Source organism: Loxodonta africana, chromosome 2 (assembly GCF_030014295.1).
Source record: "Loxodonta africana isolate mLoxAfr1 chromosome 2, mLoxAfr1.hap2, whole genome shotgun sequence".
Classification (NCBI taxonomy): Eukaryota; Metazoa; Chordata; class Mammalia; order Proboscidea; family Elephantidae; genus Loxodonta; species Loxodonta africana.
In genome coordinates, this window is record NC_087343.1 from 64,883,496 (window position 1) to 64,907,568 (window position 24,073).

General features: G+C 37.0%; 1 protein-coding gene across 2 annotated transcripts in view; it reads right to left on the bottom strand.

The window, feature by feature from the left end:
• Positions 1 to 8,461: 8,461 nt before the first annotated feature.
• Positions 8,462 to 24,073, bottom strand: part of ELOVL7 (ELOVL fatty acid elongase 7) — a 29,075-nt gene continuing 13,463 nt past the window's right edge. For both annotated transcript variants that reach the window (XM_010588158.3, XM_064272294.1), the window contains 5 exons: positions 22,414 to 22,494; positions 22,112 to 22,168; positions 19,824 to 19,929; positions 13,337 to 13,473; positions 8,462 to 10,837 (listed from right to left, as the gene is read on the bottom strand). In XM_010588158.3, coding sequence (XP_010586460.1) covers positions 10,628 to 10,837; positions 13,337 to 13,473; positions 19,824 to 19,929; positions 22,112 to 22,168; positions 22,414 to 22,494 — 591 coding nt within the window. In that variant the 3' untranslated portion in view covers positions 8,462 to 10,627. The remainder of the gene's footprint in view (positions 10,838 to 13,336; positions 13,474 to 19,823; positions 19,930 to 22,111; positions 22,169 to 22,413; positions 22,495 to 24,073) is intronic.

Below are 24,073 nucleotides of genomic sequence, written 5' to 3' on the forward strand. Positions count from 1 at the left end.
TGTTGGTGTCTGTGGAATGGAAACCTCCATGGCAGAGCCATGAGATAGAAAGATTTTGAGTCTCTGTTACTATAGTGCCACCAAACCAGCTCTGATTACATACCTCACAAACTTCATGTGAGAAGGAAATAAACGTCTATTTTGTTTTAGTGACTGTTATTTTGGGTTTGCAACATTGCTAGATGAAATCACAGAACAATCCATTCCATCTCCCCTTCCTTGCAATATAGCACAATGGCTAAGTGCAAGGGCTTTAGAATCAGACAGACCTGTATTTGACACCCAGCTCTACTACTTAATAACTGCCTGATCTTAGGCAACTTATTTAACTCTGTAAGCCTCAATTTCTTCATCTGTATCTTCCACATTGTACCTACCTTATAGAGATGTAAGGATTACACTGCATAAGATGTGCAAGGAGCTTAATGAACAAGGAAGCATTTCAAATCTGTCCCTGTTAAGCTCCTATGTCCTCTCCTCACTTGGTTTATACAACTTTTTCACTCTTATCCTTAGTCTAAAACAACCAAACGTGTTGCCTTCAAGTTGATTCCAGCTCATAGTGACCCTATATAGGACAGAGTAGAACTGTCCCACAGGGTTTCCAAGGAGTGGCTGGTGGATTTGAACTGTTGACCTTTTGATTAGCAGCTGAGCTCATAACCACTGCACAGCCAGGGCTCCCTCGTCTCCTTAGGCCATCCCTAAAAGCAATACGTGAAACCAGCTTCTGCCAAGTTGATTCCTACTCATGGTGACCTAATGTGTGTCAGAGTAGAGCTGGGCTCCATAGGGTTTTTTTTTTTTTTGAAAGAGCTTTTTTTGTTTGTTTTTATTAAACTAATATGATTTAATTAAAATTTTTTAATTCATTATCAGCTTTATTTAAGGAATTTTTTATGTGTGTTTAAATTTTTTTTATTAACTTTTATTGAGCTTCAAGTGAACGTTTACGAATCAAGTCAGTCTGTCACATATAAGTTAATATACATCTTACTCCTTACTCCCACTTGCTCTCCCACTAATGAGTCAGCCCTTCCAGTCTCTCTTTTCGTGACAATTTTGCCAGCTTCCCTCTCTCTCTATCCTCCCATTCCCACTCCAGACAGGAGATGCCAACACAGTCTCAAGTGTCCACCTGATATAATTAGCTCACTCTTCATCAGCATCTCTCTCCTACCCACTGTCCAGTCCCTTTCATGTCTGATGAATTGTCTTCGGGGATGGTTCCCGTCCTGTGCCAACAGAAGGTTTGGGGACCATGACCGCCGGGATTCCTCTAGTCACATCCAGACCATTAAGTATGGTCTTTTTATGAGAATTTGGGGTCTGCATCCCACTGATCTCCTGCTCCCTCAGGGGTTCTCTGTTGTGCTCCCTGTCAGGGCAGTCATCGATTGTGGCCGGGCACCAACTAGTTCTTCTGGTCTCAGGATAATGTAGGTCTCTGGTTCACGTGGCCCTTTCTGTCTCTTGGGCTCTTAGTTGTCGTGTGACCTTGGTGTTCTTCATTCTCCTTTGATCCAGGTGGGTTGAGACCAATTGATGCATCTTAGACGGCTGCTTGTTAGCATTTAAGACCCCAGACGCCACATTTCAAAGTGGGATGCAGAATGTTTTCATAATAGAATTATTTTCCCAATTGACTTAGAAGTCCCCTTGAACCTTGGTTCCCAAACCCCCACCCTTGCTCCGCTGACCTTTGAAGTATTCAGTTTATCCCGGAAACTTCTTTGCTTTTGGTCCAGTCCAGTTCAGTTGAGCTGACCTTCCGTGTATTGAGTGTTGTCCTTTCCTTCACCTAAAGCAGTTCTTATCTGCTAATTAATCAGTAAAAAACCTTCTCCCTCCCTCCCTCCCTCCCCGCCTCGTAACCACAAAAGTATGTGTTCTTCTCAGTTTATACTATTTCTCAAGATCTTATAATAGTGGTCTTATACAATATTTGTCCTTTTGCCTCTGACTAATTTCGCTCAGCATAATGCCTTCCAGATTCCTCCATGTTATGAAATGTTTCACAGATTTGTCACTGTTCTTTATCGATGCGTGGTATTCCATTGTGTGAATATACCACAATTTATTTACCCATTCATCCTTTGATGGACACCTTGGTTGCTTCCAGCTTTTTGCTATTGTAAACAGAGCTGCAATAAACATGGGTGTGCATATATCTGTTTGTGTGAAGTCTCTTATTTCTCTAGGGTATATTCCGAGGAGTGGGATTTGTGGGTTGTATGGTAGTTCTATTTCTAACTGTTTAAGATAACCCCGGATAGATTTCCAAAGTGGTTGTACCATTTTACATTCCCACCAGCAGTGTATAAGAGTTCCAATCACTCCACAGCCTCTCCAACATTTATTATTTTGTGTTTTTTGGATTAATGCCAGCCTTGTTCCATAGGGTTTTTAATGGCTGATTTTTTGGAAGTAGATCACCAGACCCTCTGTCCTAGGCACCACTGGAAGGACTCAAACATATAACCTTTTGGTTAGCTGCGTATGTTAACCTTTGCACTACCTACGGACTCCAGAGCATCCCTAGAGCTTATAAACATGCTCACATTTCTTCTGTTTTAAAAGAAAAAATATGTATCTTCCATCAATACCACACTTTTTCTACCTACTATGCTTCGTCCGTCTTTTCTCAAACCAGCTCTTTGAAAAACCAAACTTCACAGTACCACCTGAGGAAAAGGAGAATTGAGGAGAAATGTCTCTCAAAGCCAACATGTCCAAAAACAAATCATGACCTGCTCCTCCTTCTCTTATCTCCTTCAGTCCTGCTCTGGGCCTTGCATTGTTGAAGCTGAGATGCTGGAGTCACCTTCAAACTCATGCCAGAATATTGCATTCCTTTCCTGGAGCCCCGTGGCACAGTGTTTAAGTGCTGTGGCTGTTAACCAAAAGATCAGCAGCTCAATTCACCAGCAGCTCCTTGGAAACCCTAGGGGACAGTTCTACTCTGTCCTATACGGTTATTATGAGTTGGAATCTACTCAGTGGCAACGAGTTTGGTTTGGTTGGTTTTTCCTTGACTGGAATCATCTGTTGGCCATACTCTACTCCTTCATTTTCTGTCTAGCAAACAGCCCCTCATCTTTCCTGAGTCAGCTTGTATTACTTCTTCTTTGAAGATTTTTCTGAAATCCTGTCCCAGCCCATGTACAACCATTTCAGCATATATTTTTCCATTCTGTGTAGAACATCACTACTCATTATACCCTTTAGTGATCTTTATATAAATAGTATTGCTATGAATCTCAAGTTGTAACAGTTTATTATTGCCTAACAAATCAAATCTGGTGTCTCTCTATTCTTTGTGCAAGGGACCACTTTGCTAGCACAAAAAACCTGTACTGAAAACTTTAGGAGTGAGCATTTCAGTGAAAAAATGGAAGCAACATTGCCTTTTATGACCCAGCCTTGGAAACCAAATAATATCACTTCCTTTGTACATAAACCCACCCCTTTTCAAGGGGAGGGGACATAGACACCATCCCTCAATGGAAGTAATATCAAAGTCACCTTGTAAGAAGAGCATGTGGGATGGGAACTATTGCAACATCTTTGGAAAATACAATCTGCCACACACACACAAAAAAAGCATTGCTTAAAAGAGATAAGAACACTTATTTTCTCTTTGAAAGGTTGTTGTTGATGTTTTTGGGTGCTGTCTTAGTTATCTAGTGCTGCTATAACAGAAATACCACAAGTGGATGGCTTTAACAAAGGAAATTTTATTTTATCACAGTCTAGGTTACAAGTCCAAATTCAGGGCATTGGCTGAAGGGGAAGGCCTTCTCTCTGTTGGCTTTGGAGGAAGGTCCTTGTCCTCAATCTTCCCCTGGTCAAGGAGCTTCTCAGGAGCAAGGACTCTGTGACCAAAGGATGCACTCTGCACCTGGTGCTGCTTTCTTGGTGGTATGAGGTCCCCAACTCTGCTTGCTTCCCTTTCCTTTTATCTCTTGAGAGATAAAAGTGGTGCAGGCCACACCCCAGGGAAACTCCCTTTACATTGGATCAGGGAGGTGACCTGAGTAAGGGTGGTGTGACAATCCTACCCTAATCCTCTTAACATAAAATTACAATCACAAAATGGGGGACAACCACACAATACTGGGAATCATGGCCTAACCAAGTTGCTCATATTTTTTGGGGGGACACAATTCAATCCATGACAGGTTCTGTCAAGTCAATTCTGACTCACAGCGACCCCATGTGACATAGAACTTCCCCATAAGGTTTTCTTGGCTGTAATCTTTACAGAAGCAGGTCTTTCTCCTTAGGAGCCACTGGGTCCGGGTTCAAACAGCCAACCTATCAGTTATCAGCAAGCACTTACCCATTTGCACCACAAGGGCTCCTTTTAGAAGGGTTAATTTTAATCCACATGATTCTGCTTTGAATTATGAATTCTGAAGATGAAGCTAAGTGCAAGTTTTTTGTGCTACTGAAATGGTTTCTTGCACAGAGAATACAGACTCACCAGATTTGAGCGATAAAATTATTTTTTAATTTTTAACTCTGTAATTCCTCCTACATTTATTAGCTGTATTTTTAAGTAAAGAATGACTTTTTCTGCATAGACATTTGATCACCCTATGAAGGATATACTCCTGAAATAAAAAAGGTAGAATAATGATTGATATTCTCCATTATCAATTTTCAAAAATAATGAGTTGGTGCCCTAGCAATCTCCAAAGGTAGCCAATGAGTTTGCCTGTTTTTGAATATCACTTTGAACTCATGGATTTTTATTTATTTGGTGTATTTCAATACAGTGCAGTCATTGTTCTTTTTGATGCTCAAATCGTTGCCATATTTGACAACTTAAGACTTCTTCAAGTTGGTTCCTATGTTCTTTTGACATTACCCTAATAGTTTTGATTGCTTCCTTGTTTTCAGATTTAAGATTACATGATTTTTATTCACTTCATTTTATATTTGTCTCTTTCCCTTATGGTGAAAACCTGTTTCTAATGACATTAAAATAACTACTTTTTGCTTTATCATACTATAGTTTGGTTTCAATCTCAATAACAATAGACAGTTATTGTCTAGTATATGTTATTGCAATGGATAATGTCTTCGTGGTTCCTTTGTCCTTAAAATATATCCCAAATGCCAAGTGTTAAAGTCACTTGACATCAAGCTGTTCTGTGCAGTTATGTCACCAATTCGATAGACATTGTTTTGATTTCTTAGAAGACTACATTTTCCTTTCTATCAAATCTATTATATCTAGAGAAAGAGATGATGGAAAAGGTCAATATCATTAATCAGAACTAGGCCAGGGGCCGGCTGAGGAACAGACCATCAATTGCTCATATCCAAGTTCAAGTTGAAACTGAAGAAAATTAGAACAAGTCCTTGAGAGCCAAAGTACAACCTTGAGTATATCCCACCTGAATTTAGAGACCATCTTAAGAATAGCTTTGACGTTTTGAACACTAATGACTGAAGACCAGACAAGTTGTGGAATAACATCAATGACATCATACATGAAGAAAGCAAGTGGTCATTAAAAAGACAGGAAGGAAAGAAAGGACCAAAATGGATGTCAGAAGACACTCTGAAACTTGCTGTTGAATGTCGAGTAGCTAAAGCAAAAGGAAGAAATGATTAAGTAAAAGAGCTGAATAGATTTCAAAGGGTGGCTCAAGAAGACAAAGTAAAGTATAATGACATGTGCAAAGACCTGGAGATAGAAAATCAAAAGGGAAGAACACACTCAGCACTTCTCAAGCTGAAAGAACTGAAGAAAAAATTCAAGCCTCAAGTTACAGTATTCAAGGGTTCTGTCTGGAAAATATTAAACAACATAGGAAGCATCAAAAGAAGATGGAAGGAATATACAGAGTCACTATACCAAAAAGAATTGGTTGACATTCAAACATTTCAGGAGGTAGCATATGATCAAGAACCAATGGTACTGAAGGAAGAAGTTCAAGCTGCACTGAAGGAATTGGCAAAGAACAGGGCTCCAGGAATTGGTGGAATACCAATAGAGATGTTTCAGCAAACGGATGCAGCACTGGAAGTGCTCATTCATTTATGCCAAGAAATTTGGAAGACAGCTACCTGGCCAATTGACTGGAAGACATCCATATTTATGCCTATAACCAAGAAATATGATCCAACCAAATGCAGAAATTATAGAGTGATATAATCAATATCACACAAAAGTAAAATTTTGCTGAAGATCATTCAAAAGCAGCTGCAGCAGTATATCAACAGAGAACTGCCAGAAATTCAAGCCAGATTTAGAAGAGGACATGGAACCAGGGATATCATTGTTGATGTCAGATGGATCCTGACTGAATGCAGAGAATACCAGAAAGATGTTTACCTCTGTTTATTGACTATGCAATGGCATTCAACTGTATGGGTCATAATAAGTTATGGATAACATTACAAAGAATGGAAATTCCAGAACACTTAACTGTGCTCAGGAGGAACATGTACATAGATTAAGAGGCAGTCATTCGAACAGAACAAGGGGATACTGTGTGGTTAAAATCAGGAAAGGTGTGCATCAGGGTTGTATCCTTTCACCATACTTACTCAAATCTTTATGCTGAGCAAATAATCTGAGAAGCTGGACTATGTGAAGAAGAACAGGACATCAGGATTGGAGGAAAACTCATTAACAAACTACATTATACAGATGACACAACCTTGCTTGCTGAAAGTGAAGAGGACTTGAAGCACTTACTGATGAAGATCAAAGACCACAGCCTTCAGTACAGGTTACTCCTCAACATAAAGAAAACAAAAATCCTCACAACTGGACTAATAAGCAACATCATGATAAACAGAGAAAAGACTGAAGTTGTCAAGGATTTCATTTTACTTGGATCCACAATCAACATCCATGGAAGCAGCAGTCAAGAAATCAAAAGATGCTTTGCATTGGGCAAATCTGGATGGAAAAGATCTCTTTAAAAAGTGTTGAAAAGCGAAGATATCACCTTGAAGACTAAGGTGCGCCTGACCCAAGCCATGGTGTTTTCAGTTGCCTCATATATATGCAAAAGCTGGAAGATGAATAAGAGACCAAAGAAGAATTAATACCTTTGAATTGTGGTGTTGGCAAAGAATATTGAATATAGCATGGACCACCAAAAGAACAAACAAATCTGTCTCGAAAGAAGTACAGCCAGAATGCTCCTCAGAAGCAAAGGTACTTTCGACATGTTGTCAGGAGGGATCACTCCCTGGAGAAGGACATCATGCTTGATAAAGTAGAGGGTCAGTGAAAAAGAGGAAGACCCTCTGTGAGATGGATTGACACAGTGGCTGCAACAATGGGCTTAAGCAATACAACGACTGTGAGGATGGCACAGGACCTGGCAGTGTTTTGTTCTGTTGTACACAGGGTCTCTATGAGTCAGAACTGACATGACAGCACCTGACAACATGAAGAACATTTACATGGTTCCAAAGTCAAAACTATAAAACTGGGTATCTTGTAAGCAGTCTAACATCCATCCATAAACCATCCCTCTATTCTCTCCACTCACAGGAAAATTTTTTAAATCTTTTGTTCATCTTTCTAGTATTTTTTTTTAAATGTAATCAAATGCATACTTATGTATGAATGCATGTGTGTGTGTCTTCTTGCCCTTCCCCCCATTCCTTTCCTATATAAAAGGTAGCATATGTTATCTTCTGAACCTCATTTTTTCTGAGTATTTCCTGGAAATCACTTTATGGCAGTATATACAGCTTCCTCATTCTTTTTCATCTGTACCGTACTTTATTGTATAGACATACCATAGTTTATTCAATCAGCCCCTTATTGAAGGGCATTTTGGTTGTTTATAGGCTTTTGTTTTTATGAGGGCTGCAATGAATAGCCTTGTATATATGTTATTTCATATTTTTACCAGTTACTAGAAAGGGCTTTAAACACATTATCTCATTTAAGCCCTAACAACCCATTAAGGAGAACTTGCACTATTATTCCCATTTTATGGATAAAGAAACAGAAGTGGAGAGAGGTTAACTGGTTTTTAAGAAAATAAATCAAGCTTTCTTTTTTTTTATCCCCTGTTCTTTTTGCTTCCTTTTGGTCTTTGCCCTACATAGTTCAGGGACCCTGTGTATGTATAATAGCACACCTTCTCATTTTAGCAAAGCTTGGATATGAAGAGTCAAAACAGTAAAACATTGAAGGAATCCTGAGAGTCATACGGTGAAATAATTGAGAGCTGCTATTTCTTTTGACTCTTCTCTCCTGTTTATTCTTTGCTAAAAAAAAACTATGACAACTCCTTCCCCATTTACCATTCTTTAGCTTCTCATATAGTGAAAAACCCAAAACCAGACTTGCTGTCATGGAGTTGATTCTGTATATAGCCAATTCTACTCTAGTAAGCAAATAAAATAAAGGCAGATAACCTTATAAATCTGGTAAGCATGACGACACAAGGACATGGTGTAGAGTGATGGAATAGAAGCGAGACAGAGAACTATAGCAGTTTACAGTAAGTGGCAACTCAGGCTTTGTTGTACAGTATCATGGTGTGTTACACAGCTATAGCAGTTTACAGTAAGTGGCAACTCAGGCTTTGTTGTACAGTATCATGGTGTGTTACACAGTAACTGGAGTTCATAAGCACTAATTTTTAAAAGTCATACAAGCATAAACAGTCACTTAAAATTGAGTACAAACATAACAAGGGAAAAAAGCAATATGGAAAAATTCAGAAATGCCCAAATACCACTGTTTCTTGGACAAAGCTATATTGACCAGCAGTTTGGTTCTTCAATAAAAAATGTGAAACAGAATTTTTAAAATAATTTATTTTATTTTTTGTTGTCATTGCTGCTGAGAATATACACAGCAAAATATACACCAATTCAACAGTTTCTACATGTACAGTTCAATGACTTTGATTACATTTTTCAAGTTGTGCAGCCATTCTCACCCCCCTTTTCTGAGTTGTTACTCCCCCATTAATATAAAGTCACTGCTCTCCTAAATTTCCTATCTAATCTTTTGAGTTGTCGTCAGTTTCATCCCTTACAGACAGATCTTAAAAGAGCATAATACTCACATTGTTTACTACTTAAGCTAAACTATTTTTTGGTTTCAAGAAGACTTCAGTGGATATTTTTGGTTTAAGGTTTAAAGATTATCTCGGGGCAATAATTTCAGGGGTTCATCCAGCCTCTGTGGCTCCAGAAAATCTAGCTTTCACAAGAATTTTAAATTCTGTTCTGCATTTTCCACCTCTCAATCAGGATTCTTCCATAAAATCTTTGATCAAAATGCTCAGTAATGGTAACCAGGCACCATCCAGTTCTTCCGATCTCATGGCTAAGGAGGCAGTTGTTCATGGAAGCAATTAGCCGCACACTCCATTTTCTCCTCCTATTCTCCTTCTTCCTCTGTTGCTCCAGGCAAATTGAGACCAATTGTTGTGCCTTGGATGGCTGCTTGCAAGCTTTTAAGATCCCAGGCACTACTTAACAAACTTGTAGGTAGAACAGAAGCACTAAACACGTTATTAGGCCAATTAACTGGGAAACAGAATTTTTGAAAGTGGCAATCCCAAAGAAAAAAACCCTATGCAAAATGAATTTCAGTCCTTCACTATCTGATTTATAGGTCTGATGGAAGAAATCCTTGCAGTTAACTAATTCACAATTCTAAAATAATTTTCACACAAGTCTATCTATAACAATATTATGTAGACTCTTTTTCTGTCTTTCCTTCTTTATTGAAAAGGTAGAACAACTCTTAAATAACTCAGTCTTCTCTGGATAAGTGACATTATAATACAACTGACAGTTTTTTTCCTCTGAAACGAGAGTATTTTTTTATGACCAAATTTGCCTCTTTGCAGAAATATCCAAAATTGCAAGGCATTCATTATCCCATCAGAACAAATCGCCTTGTTTGCAAAATAATAACTTAACCTTAGAGTCACTGGGTAGAGTCAAGTACATCCTGTGTTAAGTGAAAGGCTTGCTATTTTGCAACTGTTTACAGAACAGAAAAATTATAAAGAAATCTTATCAGCAAAATTCATGACAGCTACTCAAGAGAGCCATTAAAAATTATCGTTAGTGATTTAAAATGACAACTTACTAAAAAATTTATTTAATGTTCACCTGTGTTAGCGCTTGAGAATGGGAATTCAACCCTACAGTAGATACAGGGTTTTTTGAAAATCGTCAACAAGCGACAAAGCCAGAGCCCACAGTTAGAGATTTCCAGACGTGGAAGAAGGAATCTATTGTACTGCATTGGATCTCTTCTCAGTGCTCAAAATAGCAAATGCTATTTTTCATCTATGCTGGACTTCTTTGAAGAGTACTGTATGCTCTTTCACATCCTCCTTCCACTGTAACAAAATGTGTTAAACAAAACCTTTAGATTATGTTTAAAAGTAGCTGAAAAATTTCTGGCTGTTCTAGGCTCTAATTATCAGAAAACTCAGTTATCTGGGAGCTTTGGGCTCTCAAATATCAGAAACCTCAATAACTTATCATAAAAATACAAGCTCTTGGTTTTGAAAAATACACAAAATGCACTGCAAATGTAAATATTTGTTGATTGTCCAGGAAGATAAGATCTCAGTCTCAATCACTGATTCACAGATTTGGTGCTTCTGTTTCAGTGATCTTTGCTTTTGTAGACTTCATTTCTCACAGTTTTGGGCAGCCTTTGACCTTTGGTGTAAGCACGGTACCAGAAATGGAGAAACAGCAGCAGAAAGATGCAGCCATAGCTCATGATGATGTACAGAAAGACGGGAAACTGGTATTTGCAGTCCTCCATGAAAAAGAACTGGCCTATGTGGATGGTGACAATAACAAACTGGACCTAAAAGATGAAAGACAGAAAAAAAAATTGCCCAGCCAGATACGAAGAATTCCAATGTAACAATGACTTAGTGCATTCCTTGCTCGTTTATATTTAAACACTCTCCAGCCATATCTAGGCTACTGCTGTGTAGGTAATTTCGTCTTTAAATCTAGCCTCTCTGGGAGTGACAGTAGGTGGCATAGTGTCAAAATCCAGATGGAGGTTTGGAAACACAGAGCAGGTTTCCTTTGGAAGTCTCTGTCCTGAGTCTTTGACTCTGATGAGATGTACATCAGAACACTACCTTATGGCCTGATTTTTCAGGATGGTTTCAACTTCAAATATTCTGTCCTGCTGCATTTCAATTTTTGGAAAAAAACAACAGCCTAATTAGAGCCCCTCTAGCCAAAGCATCTCTGAGTCCCTGTATCTGCCACTTGTCTTCTGCTGTCATAAATAAAAATATGCCCTATCTGCCAACTGCAGCCGAGAATCTGAAAGGACTGGTGACCTTTCTAGTGATGTTCAAGGGCTCTATGTTCCAGAGAGTCTAAAGCCTGAAGACGGACACTTTCTAGGCTAAGGTTCAGGGTTTTGTGGATATCTCTTTTCTCCTAATTAAAAGGCAACACGTGTTCTATGGAAACTTTGGAAAAGTAAAAATCTGTAAGGAAACAAATAACAACTACTCATAATCCACCCAGTGATAACCATAGTTAAGATTTTCACCTAGTTCTTTTAATTACCGCTTAATCATTATCATCAACTTTCTTTGCATTATCTCAATGCATTTTTATGACAATCCTGTGTAGTAGCTACAAGTCCCTGGGTGGTACAAATGGTTAATATACTTGACTGCTAACCAGAAGGTTGCAGATTCGAATCTACCCAGAGGTATATCGAAAGGAAGGTCTAGTGATCTACTTTGGAAAAATCAGGCAGTGAAAGCCATGTGGAGCACAGTTCTACTCTGACATGTACAGGGGTCAACTTGAGTCAGAATCGACTGAACAGCAACTGTCTTTTGTGTGTGTGTAGTAGCTCCAATTATTTCTCTCATTTTGCAGATGAAAACAGAAAGGCTAAACAACATTCTCAACATCCTATACATGCGTGTGTCTGCGTATAACCGACACATTAGGAATAATAATAAACAACTGTCCGTTTTCTCTGTCAGTATTTTCTCACATTATTCAAAAGCTTCACAGCATTTAAGAGCATGTTAATTGAAAAAGGCCCAATGTAAAATTGTATACGTAGTATAATGCATATTATATAAAGGCTCTGTACATATACGCATATAAGAAAAAAAAAACTGGAAAAGAACAAAATAAAAATGTCAGCAATGATTTTGCCTGGGTGGTGAAATTATGTTTATCTTTCCCATTGCTTAATTAAATTTTCTAATTTCTCTGCAATGAGCCTGTATTACTTTATAATCAGAAAAAAATATTTAAAAAGAAATCCATTTTGAATAATTTTCACAGCTTCATAATATTCAAATATAAGAATTGAAATAATTTATTTGACCGTTTCCTTATGGTTGGTCACTTAGGGTATTGTCAGTTTTGCATACAGTGAACAACTCTGCAAGGACACACTCTGATCTTGATTTAGTATCCTTATAGACTAAAATTTCAATCTCTCACCTGGGAGAACACGTTATATGGATGTGCCAAATTTCACCTAACAAGATATAGGATCTTAATAAAAATTATGCCTCAATAGGCCACCTATATCAAAATTCAGACTTTCTCCTTGTATTATTGGCAGAATACGACACCAATTTATTGTAGACTATAAAATACAAGGATGGTAGAATTCTTTTTGATTGCAAATCCAGTTACTCTTCAAGAAAAAAAATGATGCCATATATTTTTAGGATTAACGTTTGGAAGGTATTTTTAGGTCTAAACTAAGTGACTCTGCTCTTTTGAACATTGTTTACTTGAGGGCAGTACTCAAATTTATGTAACACATTTACATTGGTCTAGCGGGTTTTGGGAGCTATATCTTTGATCTTCACAATCTTTTTTTATTAGTTGGTGGAAAAGATACACTTATAAATGTTGAGACCAGATAGGGAGGCCCCCAAGAAGACTCAGAATTCCCTTAGGGTTACATTCCCTGAAGTCCAGTTAGATCTTGAATATGAAAATTCTAACTTCTAATTGAGTAGTGTGCTTTTGAGGTTCACATCGTTTTGAGATTATACTGATCATAAATATATTTACTTGGTATAAAAGTGTACAGCAGTATAAAGATATTCGTGCTGGTTTCATTGTCTGAATTGCTTGGCTAGCAAACATGCTTCATTATTTTCAATGAAGTTCCTGACAAAGCTCAAATAACACCGAAAAGATAATGATGGCATGCCCCATAAGGTCTAGACGCTTTATATCCTTTCTTATTGTTTTGTAAACATTGTTCTACTTTAGTTAGAGTCCTAATTCATACCAAAAACAAGTGACTCCAGTTTAGCTTCAAATCTGGTTTTAGAGAAAATTAATTACTCACAAGTTGTAATGATGTCAAATATTTTTTCCACCACAAATACTTCTGGTAGGCTGGTCCCAGTGCACACAGTCCATAGTAGGAATACATGACTACATGGACAGCTGTATTTAGAAGGGCATGGAATGTTCCCAAACCACCTGGAAAGTAAAATTATTGTAAAATGAGGGCATTGTTCCTTAAACCAAGAAACATTTCTGTCTGAGATTTTACTATAATTATTTTTTGGATTTTAATGGAAAAAACATATATAAAATATCAAACCTGTTTTTTTTTTTAAAGCCATCAAATTAGAAGGAGATGGTTAATACATTCATTTAGTAAAATATGATACAAATCTTAGAAAATTAATTAGCACGTCTCTTTTATCGTACCTTAACTTTAAGATGGTCTTATGATTTGGGTTTACTTTAAAAAACTAAGTTGGGTTATCATTTAAATATGACCTATTACTTGATAATTGTAATCAAATTTACTTTTTGAGAGTTAAGATATATAAAGTACACAAAGTGCCTTAATCTCAGGTGTATAGCTTGGTGACATTTTACGTATGCATACACCTACGCAACCACCACCAAAGATAAAGATATAAAACATTTCCAACACTGCATAAGGTCCCTTCATGCCCCTTCCAAGAACGTACCCCTTCTAAGGTAACCTTTATTCTAGCTTTGATCATCAACTACTAGTTCTGCCTGTTATTGAACGTCACAAATAGAATTATACAGAATGTACTATTTCGTGCCGGTCATCTTTCAGTCAATATAAAGTTTCTGAGATTCACCCATGTTAGTATGTGTATTAGTAGTTTGTTCTTCTTACTGCTGTATAGTAGTACACTATATGCATGTGCCACAATTTGTTTTCCCACTGAAAAACATTTGGGTTGCTTCTAATTTGGGTTCTTATGAATAAAACTGTAAAGAGTATTTTTTTTTTACAAGTCTTATTGTGGAATCAATTTCACTTTTTCCACTCTCAATATTTTTTCAATAAATATTTTTAGTGCCACAAAATTTTTGGCAGCAAAACCACTGACTTTTATTAGTCATTAAGTTTGCTTTGAACAATTATTGTTTTTCTAAAATAAATATCTATTAAACCATCTTTGTTTATTGCTTCCTTTTGGTTATTATCACTTATGCCTTCCTATCCTGGTTTTCCTCTTCTAATTTGATCATATCTCTTATAGATCACCTTCAGTTTAGAATAGAAGCAAGGGATGCTGGGGAATGTTAAAAAAAAAAAAAAAAAGGCCATTTTAATTGTCTTTAGCTGGACCAGCAGTACAGTGGAAAGGGTAACAGGGTGCTTAATTGATGGCTAAAAATATCCCCCCACAAAAAACCCCAAAATACCCCTACCTGGGGGTCTCTTTCCAAAGAGGCACAATCTAGAAGAATCTGTATGTTGTGTGTATAGCTTGATTCAGCTTAGTAATGTTGACCTGGAATTTTAAATTTTCTCCAAAATATTCTAGTTTTTTTAATGCCAACCAAAAAAAAAACCAAACCTGTTGCTGTCCAGTTGATTCTGACCCATACTGACCCTATAGAACAGTGTAGAAATGCCCCATACAGTTTTTAAGGAGTGCCTGGTGGATTCAAACTGCCAATCTTTTGGTTCACAGTCATAGCTCTTAACCACTACACCACCATGGTTTCCTTTTTAATGCCAGTATTCTCTAATTCCAGAAACAAGGCATAACCTCGCATATTTGGACTAGTTATGGTAAAGGACTGAATTCATGAATACTATGAAGTATAGAGTAAGTTTAAAGCAAAATGAATATTTATTACTTCTAGTATAATTTCCTAAAGGTGAATGTCATAAAAATTGTTGCACGGTAGAAGCTAATTACTTTTTAATAATTATTCGTAATTGCAGCAACTCAAGATACTTCAGGATACCACCACTGACAAAACAATCTTTTAAAGTAATCCATTTCAGATAATTAGTTTTAAGTAGTTTAAACATTTCCCAAAGCCTCATTTAGGCTATAGCTATACTGTGCATCATAAACTTTGCCCACCTGAATACAGTAAATAAAATTTTAACTAGTCCTTTAATTATCACAAATTCCAAGTCAGAAGAAACTGAATTGATGAAGCTTATTAGCAAGCTCCCAGATTTTATTATTTACATCTGGATTAGTCTTCTTTTCCAAAAGAAACTTGAATAAATAATTATGTGTGAAAACACCTTTTTCTGGGGTAATTTAAAAATAGAATAGCTGTCTATTTCTGATAGTTTAGGATTCAAGTTGTTTAACAGAGGGGATAAACCAAATACCTCTCAAATCCATTTGTGTCTCACAATTCTATATACACAGCAAATCTATTTCACCCTGATAAGGAACTATATCAGAGCCTTTCCTACTAAGACATCTCTTCCATTTTTTGATGGAGGAGTGTCCATTTTCCAATTGGACACTTTCACCTTTTAAATGAGGATTCCATGGGCAGGAGTTTAGCAAAGCACTCGTGTAGTTAAGAGTGTTTAGTAAGGATTTCTGTTCAAAATAAGCTAGCCAATGAAATTAACTCACTTATATTCTCTAAATGTATTTTCTGATAAGTTCTTTTAATAAGTCTGTTTCCAGAACAATCCCATTTTAATTAGCAATGCCATCTATATCTTTTTTGGAAAGCTTTTTTAATGAAGTATTTTTAAAACGTGCCTTCTTTATACCAGCTGTAAAGAGCACACACCTGACAACGGATTACAACTAGTGCCATCACATTTTACTCCTTTGGTTTGGAGAAGAAGAAGAAATCACCTAGGTAATTATCACAATTCCCCTCTTCTCTTGACCTGGGTACATGCATAATTAATATAAAAACCTGCCACAGAAATATTTTCATCATATTCAAAAGAAAAGCTGGGCTGCTATTATTCCAGAGAGGAGTGCCACAGGCAAAGAGGAAGTGAAATACTAGATAGGGACCAGCTATGCTCAAGTTTTTGAAAAGAACAGTTTAAAATGGACAGTTTCATTGTAGGAATGGAAGCCAATGCCAAACCACATTTCTGGAAATACCTCTGAAGTTCTTGTTGTGCTTGTCACTGAGCAGATATCAGACACACTGCACAAAGTGTTTACTGGAATTCCACACATAAGACTGAACAAAAACACCAACTGATGGAATACATACACAGAGTGAAGAAAGCATTATTTTCTACTATTTAAATTTTGGAAAGCAGAAGGGGGATTTAGGGATGAACAAGCGACAAGGAATCCATTGTAAGTGTTTGATGTTCATAAACACAGTAATGTTTAAAAATTGAGGTACAACATAAGTCTAAATTCTCGTTATCAGAAGCCATTCCTTATTTTTGAAATGAAGGATAAATTATTAATGGACTCAATGATAGAAGTGAGAAAAAAATGCTCAGCTTTCTATTCTTTAAATAAAATTTATTTTTCCCATTACAGAACTAATAGGTGTTTATTACAGAAAAATTGGAAAATACAGACAAGGATAAAGAAGGGGAGGAAAGTCACTTTTTATATCAGTATCTCCAAATTCCCTCTGCTTGCATTTTGGGGGTACTACCTTCCAATATTTTTTCTATTTCTAGTTATTTTTCAGTGGTGTGATATAGTATTCTGGTCTCATGGAAGAAATCTGAATAAATAAATTATAAGGGCATGAAATCTCCTCTTCTAGAGTATTTTAAAAACAGAATAGTCATCTATTTCTGATAATTTAAGAGTCGAGCTGCAGAGACGGATAACAGAGAGGATAAGCTAAACACTTCTGAATATCATTTGCATTTCACAATTTTTTACACACAAGAAATCATAACCACTGTATTAGGTAATGTTTCAGCATTACTCAATTTTTCACCAATGCAAAGAAGGTGTGAATAAACAACCTCTCTCAAAAGAACTGAGAGGGACATGTGCATGTGAAAGAGAACAAAAACACAGAGAATAGGGATACGTAAAACAAAGGAGATTAAATAATATAGCTCCCCTAATTTGTGAAATGGACACGGAAGAGACTATGGTGTTACAAGGTGAGTCAGTTTCTACATTAGCATACATTATAAGAAAAAAGATTCCTCAATAGACAAATACTGATTTTGGGCAAAGAGATACTTGACATACTGAAAAACCCAGCGCCCACTGGCAGTGGTAGGGACAGCTCTTTACCCACTTTCACAGCCCTTGTGGCTCCGCTAGGTTGTCATCTCCTTCCTGTCACTGGCTTATCCATGTCCTCTCATGCTCTGAGAAGGCAGGCTTTTTCCCCATGCTAGGAGAGTCCAAAACTCAAATAAGAGTTCCTAAGATGTGGCTCCTTTTCTTTCAGTTCAGGGGAGTCAGAATGCCTAATAGCATTGACAGAAATGTTAAAACACACTTAACACAATGTCCAGTGTGGGTTATAAGCCTATTTGATAACTCTTAAATTTAAGAAACTAGCATAAACAATCCCCCAACCAACTTTTGCTAATGAGGTACGAATATGTCCTTCCTGATATAATTTATTTAAAAACTTTATGAAAGGGCAAAATTAAAAAACCTCCTATTTTTCCAATACCGTTGTCCCTCAGTATTCATAAGGGATTGGTTCCAGGACCCCCAAGGATACCAAAACCCAAGGATGCTCAAGTCCCTTATATAAAATGGCACAGTATTTACATATAATCAATACACATCTTCCTGTATACTTTAAATCATCTCTGGATTACTTATAATACCTAATACAATGTAAACGCTATGTAAATAGTTGTTATACTGTATCGTTTAGAGAATAATGACAAGGAAAAAAAGTCTTCTTCTTTCCCCCAAACATTTCCTTTTTTTTTTTTCCCAAATATGTGAGACCCGCGGATGCAGAGGGCTGACAGTACTAGATATTAAGAAGCACAACGCCAAAACGAAACAAACAAAAAAGCCTGTTTGCCAAGCTTTTGATATAAACTATTTTGACCTAAAAAATAATGTCAACATATTCTTCAATATGGTAAGATCCTTAGGGAAGTTGGAACAACTGCCATTTGACACATCTTTAAAGGGTTATTACGGGTTAGCATGAGTGTCAGTTACTGGAAATTTGAAGGCAAAGAAGACATGGAATTAAAGATAAATATTCTAACTTCCTAGAAACATATAAGGAATAGTTATCTAGCTATAGTCCTATAAATCAAGGTGTTTACCATTTTATTTATTTATTTATTTGTCTTTTTAAAATTAAAGACATTTAATAGAACATTATAGGAAAATAATAAAATCTAAACAAAACATCCAAAGAATACGTATAGAAGACTATGTCCAAAAATTACATGTGCCTGAAGAGTTGGGGGGAAACCTAGTTAAAAGTCCCACGTAAGTTTCAAATTAATAATGATTTGTCAGAATTTTGGCAAAGTAGACATCAGATTTTTTGAGTTTCTTCTTTTTTTGAACTTTTCTGAGATCAAGATTTATAGATCATAACAAATGTATATAGACACAAACTGTTTCTCAGTCTTCCAGATTAATTCCTGTAGAAATGGCTCCCAGAAAATACCACCACAGGTAACTGTTTGAAACTAGCAGGAAACCTTTCCACCAAGGAGCATTTTGTTCAGACTTTTCCTGGAAATTCTTTTTTTTTTTTTTTTAATCCCTATTTCTTCTATTGTTGTTGAAAATATATACCAATTCAACAATGTCTATATGTACAATTTAGTGGCACTGATTACTTTCTTCAAGTTGTGAAAGTTATGCAACCATTCTCATCCTCCTTTTCCAAAATTACCCACCCCCATTAACATGAACTCACTGCTTCTTAAGCTTCCTGTCTAACATTTTAGGTTGCTGTTGTCAGTTCAATCCCATATAGATAGTTCTTTAAAACAGCACAATACTCAGGCAGATATTCTATACTAATTCAGATAAACTATTGTCTGTTTAAAAAAAAAAAAACTTCAGATGCTATTTTGGTTCAAGGTTAAAGATTATCTTAGGGCAAAAGTTTCAGGATTTCACCCAGCCTCAAGCTCCAGAAAATCTGGATTCTATGAAAATTGAAATTCTGTTCCACATTTTCCCCCTTTTGATCAGGATGCTTCTATAGAATCTTTGGTCAAAATGTTCTGTAGTGGTAGACAGGCACCATCCAGTTCTGGTTTCATGGCAAAGGAGGCAATTAGCCATTCCATTTCCTTCTCCTGTTCCTGACTCTCCTCCTTCTGTTGCTCTAGATGAGTTTCTCTTAAATCACATTTAAGGATATAATATTTATTTACAGCACTGTTGTTGTTAGTTGCCATTGCGTCAGTTCCACAACTAACTGCCCCACAGAGTTTTCAAGGCTATGACCTTTCAGAAGTGGACTGCCAGGCCTGTCTTCCGAGGTACCTCTGGGAGGGCTCAAACCACCAACCTTTCAGTTAGTAGTTGAGTGCTTAACCATTTGCGCCACCCAGGGCTCTATTTACAGCATACAGAAATGTTATTGTTTGTAACACACGATCCCAATTCTCCCTTGGCTACCTGCAGCAAATTTGACTCCAAACCACCAGGTCCATGGCATGATGGTGTGATGGAAGACATGCAGGAAAGTAACTTGGCTATTTTTCTTACGCAGAACAAAAAAGATCTGAAATAATTTAAAGAAAATCAAGTTCATATAAAATCATGTAATAATTTATCTAGTATTACAAAAAATATTGGTAAAGTGCAAACTATTTCACACTATAATTTGCTTTGAAAGGGTTGCGTTATGGAACGCTCACAGAAACAGCTGACCCTCCAAGGGACAGCTCAAAAATTAATTAGGATGGAGGAATTTAGGTATGATGTCTAATCATGGGAGAACCAAGAAGGTGAAAGAAAATTTTTTGCATATTTAAAAATCAAGGATATAACATAAAGAATATGGCCAAAAATTGCTGGAAAAAAAAATGCTATCACTAATATATATATCCAAGCAGATTTTGAAGTACTTGGGAAAGCAGAAGAATCTTAACTCTTAGAACTGAAATTATTCTACATTGCTCTCTAACACATCCTTCCAATTGGATAAAGGAGAAAGCAAACTGAAAGAGGACTTGCAACAAATCAGAAGTTAACAAATTATTAAAGAAAGGTGAAGGGATGAAAACTTGAAGAGTTCATTTTAGAGACAGGATGGAAAAGAAAGCAAAGCTTCCTAAAATAAGGAATAGAATAGGAAGGCTTTTTGGAGAAAACTGTTTTAAAAAAAAAAATCAAAAAGCAAAATTCAGAAAACCAGTGATTAGACACTTTGAAATACAGGACTAACCAGAGTAGCACAAAGAAATGTATTAATAGGAGTATTTGAGAAATGTAGCTCCGAAGAGGACACAGGAAGCAGCAACAGTTTCTTTATGGAAACTAGAACTGAGGACATGCAAAACAAAAACCATGAAGCCAAAATTCATTTGCTTATGCACATGGAAGAAGGCAGCATGGTACAACACAAAAAGCCATAAACTAGCAATCCAGGGTCCTGGTCCCAGTCAGTACTAACATTTCTCTGAGCAAATGGTTTCTTGGTTTCAATTTTTTTCAGACTGAGGGCTCTAGATTAGATCAATGGTTCTCCACCTTGCTATGTATTATAACCTCCAAGAAGCTTTTGGAAAAATAACTGTGCCTGGTCTCTACACCAGATTGTCTGGCACCAAATCTCTGAGGGTTGGGGCCTAGTTTTCTTTTCCCTAATGCAATTAATTCTACTACACTGTGAGGGCTGAGACCCATCGGACTATAGCTGAGAACCATCGGACTATAGCAAGGATTCTTAAAGGGTGGTCCCTGGGCCAGCAAAATCTGCGTCACCCGGGAACTTGCCAGGAATGCAAACTCCTGAGCCCCACCCAAGACCCACTGAATCAGAAACTCTAGGGCTGGGGTTTCCAGAATCTGTGTTATAACAAGCCCTCCAGATGATTCCGATGCATACTTAGATCTGAGAACCACTGGACATGACGCTCACTAAAATCCCTTCCAATTCTAACATTAGGTGATTAGTCAACCAAAAAGGTGACGCATGTCAAGATTTGCTACAAGAAATTTAGTGCACACATTCTGAAGAGAGGGCACATTTGTCAGTCTCAGATCAGAACTTGTTCCAGACCCACATGCCATAGAGATACAATAAGGATCCAACTTTCCTAAACTACTCTGGAAATACAGGTGCAGGGCTTTTTGCTCTTACCACAAACCCTAATCCATGGCACTTGCTTCTCCCAGGGCCCGCTCACCCAAGTTCAGAGTTGATCCTCAACAAGGTCTTAAGTAGGAAGAGAGAGGGCCCGGTGAGCACAGACTTCAGAAAGGCAGCTGGGGATAGTTTTGGCACAACCAAAATTACTTATATCCCAGGGTTAACTCAGCATCCTAGTGTGCATTTATGAATTCTGAAGCATTCATACCCTTAAAACAGTATGGATAAAACACAGTGCTTTGGTATAAAAGAGCCAAAGGTAGGATGTTCTCTGCTCTTTGCTCCTGAGCTTGCTTCACAAAGTGACTGTCATGGATCTACATAAAGATGCACAGTTTTGTTGTGTGTTTAACAGTTACATGAATGTCTTCATCAAATGACCTACAAGAACATTTTTTGGAGCTCAGAAAACACTGAAAAATAAGCTTATCCTGGCTTTTTTCTAAAATTACTGATAATAAAAGGTACAAGATAATGGGTGCACCTGAGGAAAAGAGAGAGCCAAAGTTATCAGACAACTGAACTATGGAGGCTTATTGGTCTCGTTGAAGCATCAAACATTAACCAAATGTGGTGATGACATACTCACAGTATCTAATAGCTCTATAAATTTGGAGAAGTAATAAAGCCAGCAGGCGCGTGCCATCTGTAGAAACACAAATACGAATTTATTTTTAAATCCAAGAAATTTAAAAGGCACCAATTTTTATGTGATGGAAAACACCCACTTGTCTTCCTTTGGTTCTTATATTTAATTTTATTTTACAATACATATAAACTGATCATGGAATCATTTACTCCCATTCTTAGTTCACATTTAGTGTTGCAAATAAAATTCAAAAGTTGTAAAAACTGATTTTGAATTATAAGTTTTTCCAAGGAGAAACTTACCCTCAAAGCGGCTGGTGACTGTGAATAGTCAACAATTTCGCATCGAAATGAATAACCTGTGCCCCAGCCAGACATCACAAACTGCAAGAGAGCACATGCGTATTAAAGAAGGAAGTATTTGCTCAACAGCTATAACAAAGGTGGTTTAGATTACATCCGATCTTGAGGTTCTCAGCTGAGTCAGCAGTCACTGCAGAGGAAAAGGCTTGCTAAAACAATTACAAACTACGAACACACTTGATATCACAGCAACGAGGATTTCCAAAACCACAAACTCATATGTTACTTATATAAACTGTGTTCTGACTGAAATGCACATTCCGTGTGACAATTATTTTAATCTAGTGAAGAACAAAACACTGGGAGCATTTTGCTTAAGCAGCAAATACTGGTAAGTGATTTATCTTATGTACATTTACATGCGCGCACACACATTGTGTGTGTGTGTGGACTCTAAAGGGAATAACTTGGTCAAAATTCAGTCTTTTCTGATTTCCAATCTTTCACATTAGTCAATAAATGAATGGGCAAACCAAAATTCCCCAATATACTCATAAGGTGGCTGCAATAAGTAGGTTTTTCCTGACCTTGGGTACTGGGTATAATGTGAAGCGGTAGCCCAGGACTGTATTACTCTTTTTCTCCTCATTAAAAATCAAGACTGACCAAACACAAGACTCAGATGCTAGTTTTGCTTTGGATTCACGTTACAAGTCAAGATTTGAAAATGGTCTTGTTAACAACGCAGTTATAAGAGCACAATTTGGCAGGCCTTAATTCCAGTACACCTGCAAAGTGACCTTAGACCAGTGGTGAGAAGAAAAAGCCTATTGCTGATAAGGCTGAACTCTAATTCCAAGGTGATATCGACATTCTCTCAATCTGGTGGTGGGAAGGTCTGCTTTTAAAACACTATCTGAAAACGCAAGGCTAAGGGCTGTAATTTTAAGGCAGCGCATATATTTAACAGACAGCTTAATTTAGGTGCTGACAAGGTGATCACGTCTTCTCTTGTCTGACATTCTATTCTCTCAAGGGCCAACATCTTTCCTACAATGTCTTCTTTTTGGGTATGATGGTTGTATTATTTTGACCACTAGAGCAAGCTTTAAATTTCTATTTTTAATTACATTAAAGCAAAAATTACAATTTTGCCATAAATTAGCTTTTAAAACCAAAGCCTTATGAGGTATTATCAGAATGATATTTAATAGAGAAAAGAAAAAAAACAAGAGATGAGCTAGTATTTAGACTGCAGTGTTTTAAAATGCTCTGTCCTTTTCTGATACTAACTCCTAGCTTGAGTCATTAGATCATCACACTGTTAATTCGATAAGTGATCTTGAAAATTAAGAAAAATACAACAAATATATTTCACAGGTAAGAAAAATATTTTACAAAAACAAGCCAATAAATTTTCTCAAAGGAACAAGGCAATGTGGCACAGATATGGCTAGTCATGTTTTATAAAGCCTGATCTGTTGGTGAATGCTCTCCTGTTCTCTTGCACTCAGACTCGCTTCTCACTGATGCAAAGGAACACTCTAAATCCAGGAGCTATTAACTTAAACTGTAAAGTGCAAGCAGGGGAGGGAAGATCTCTACCATAGCCAACCATAAACAAGCACAGAGTTAAATCTGAGAAGTTGTGTGACCTTGC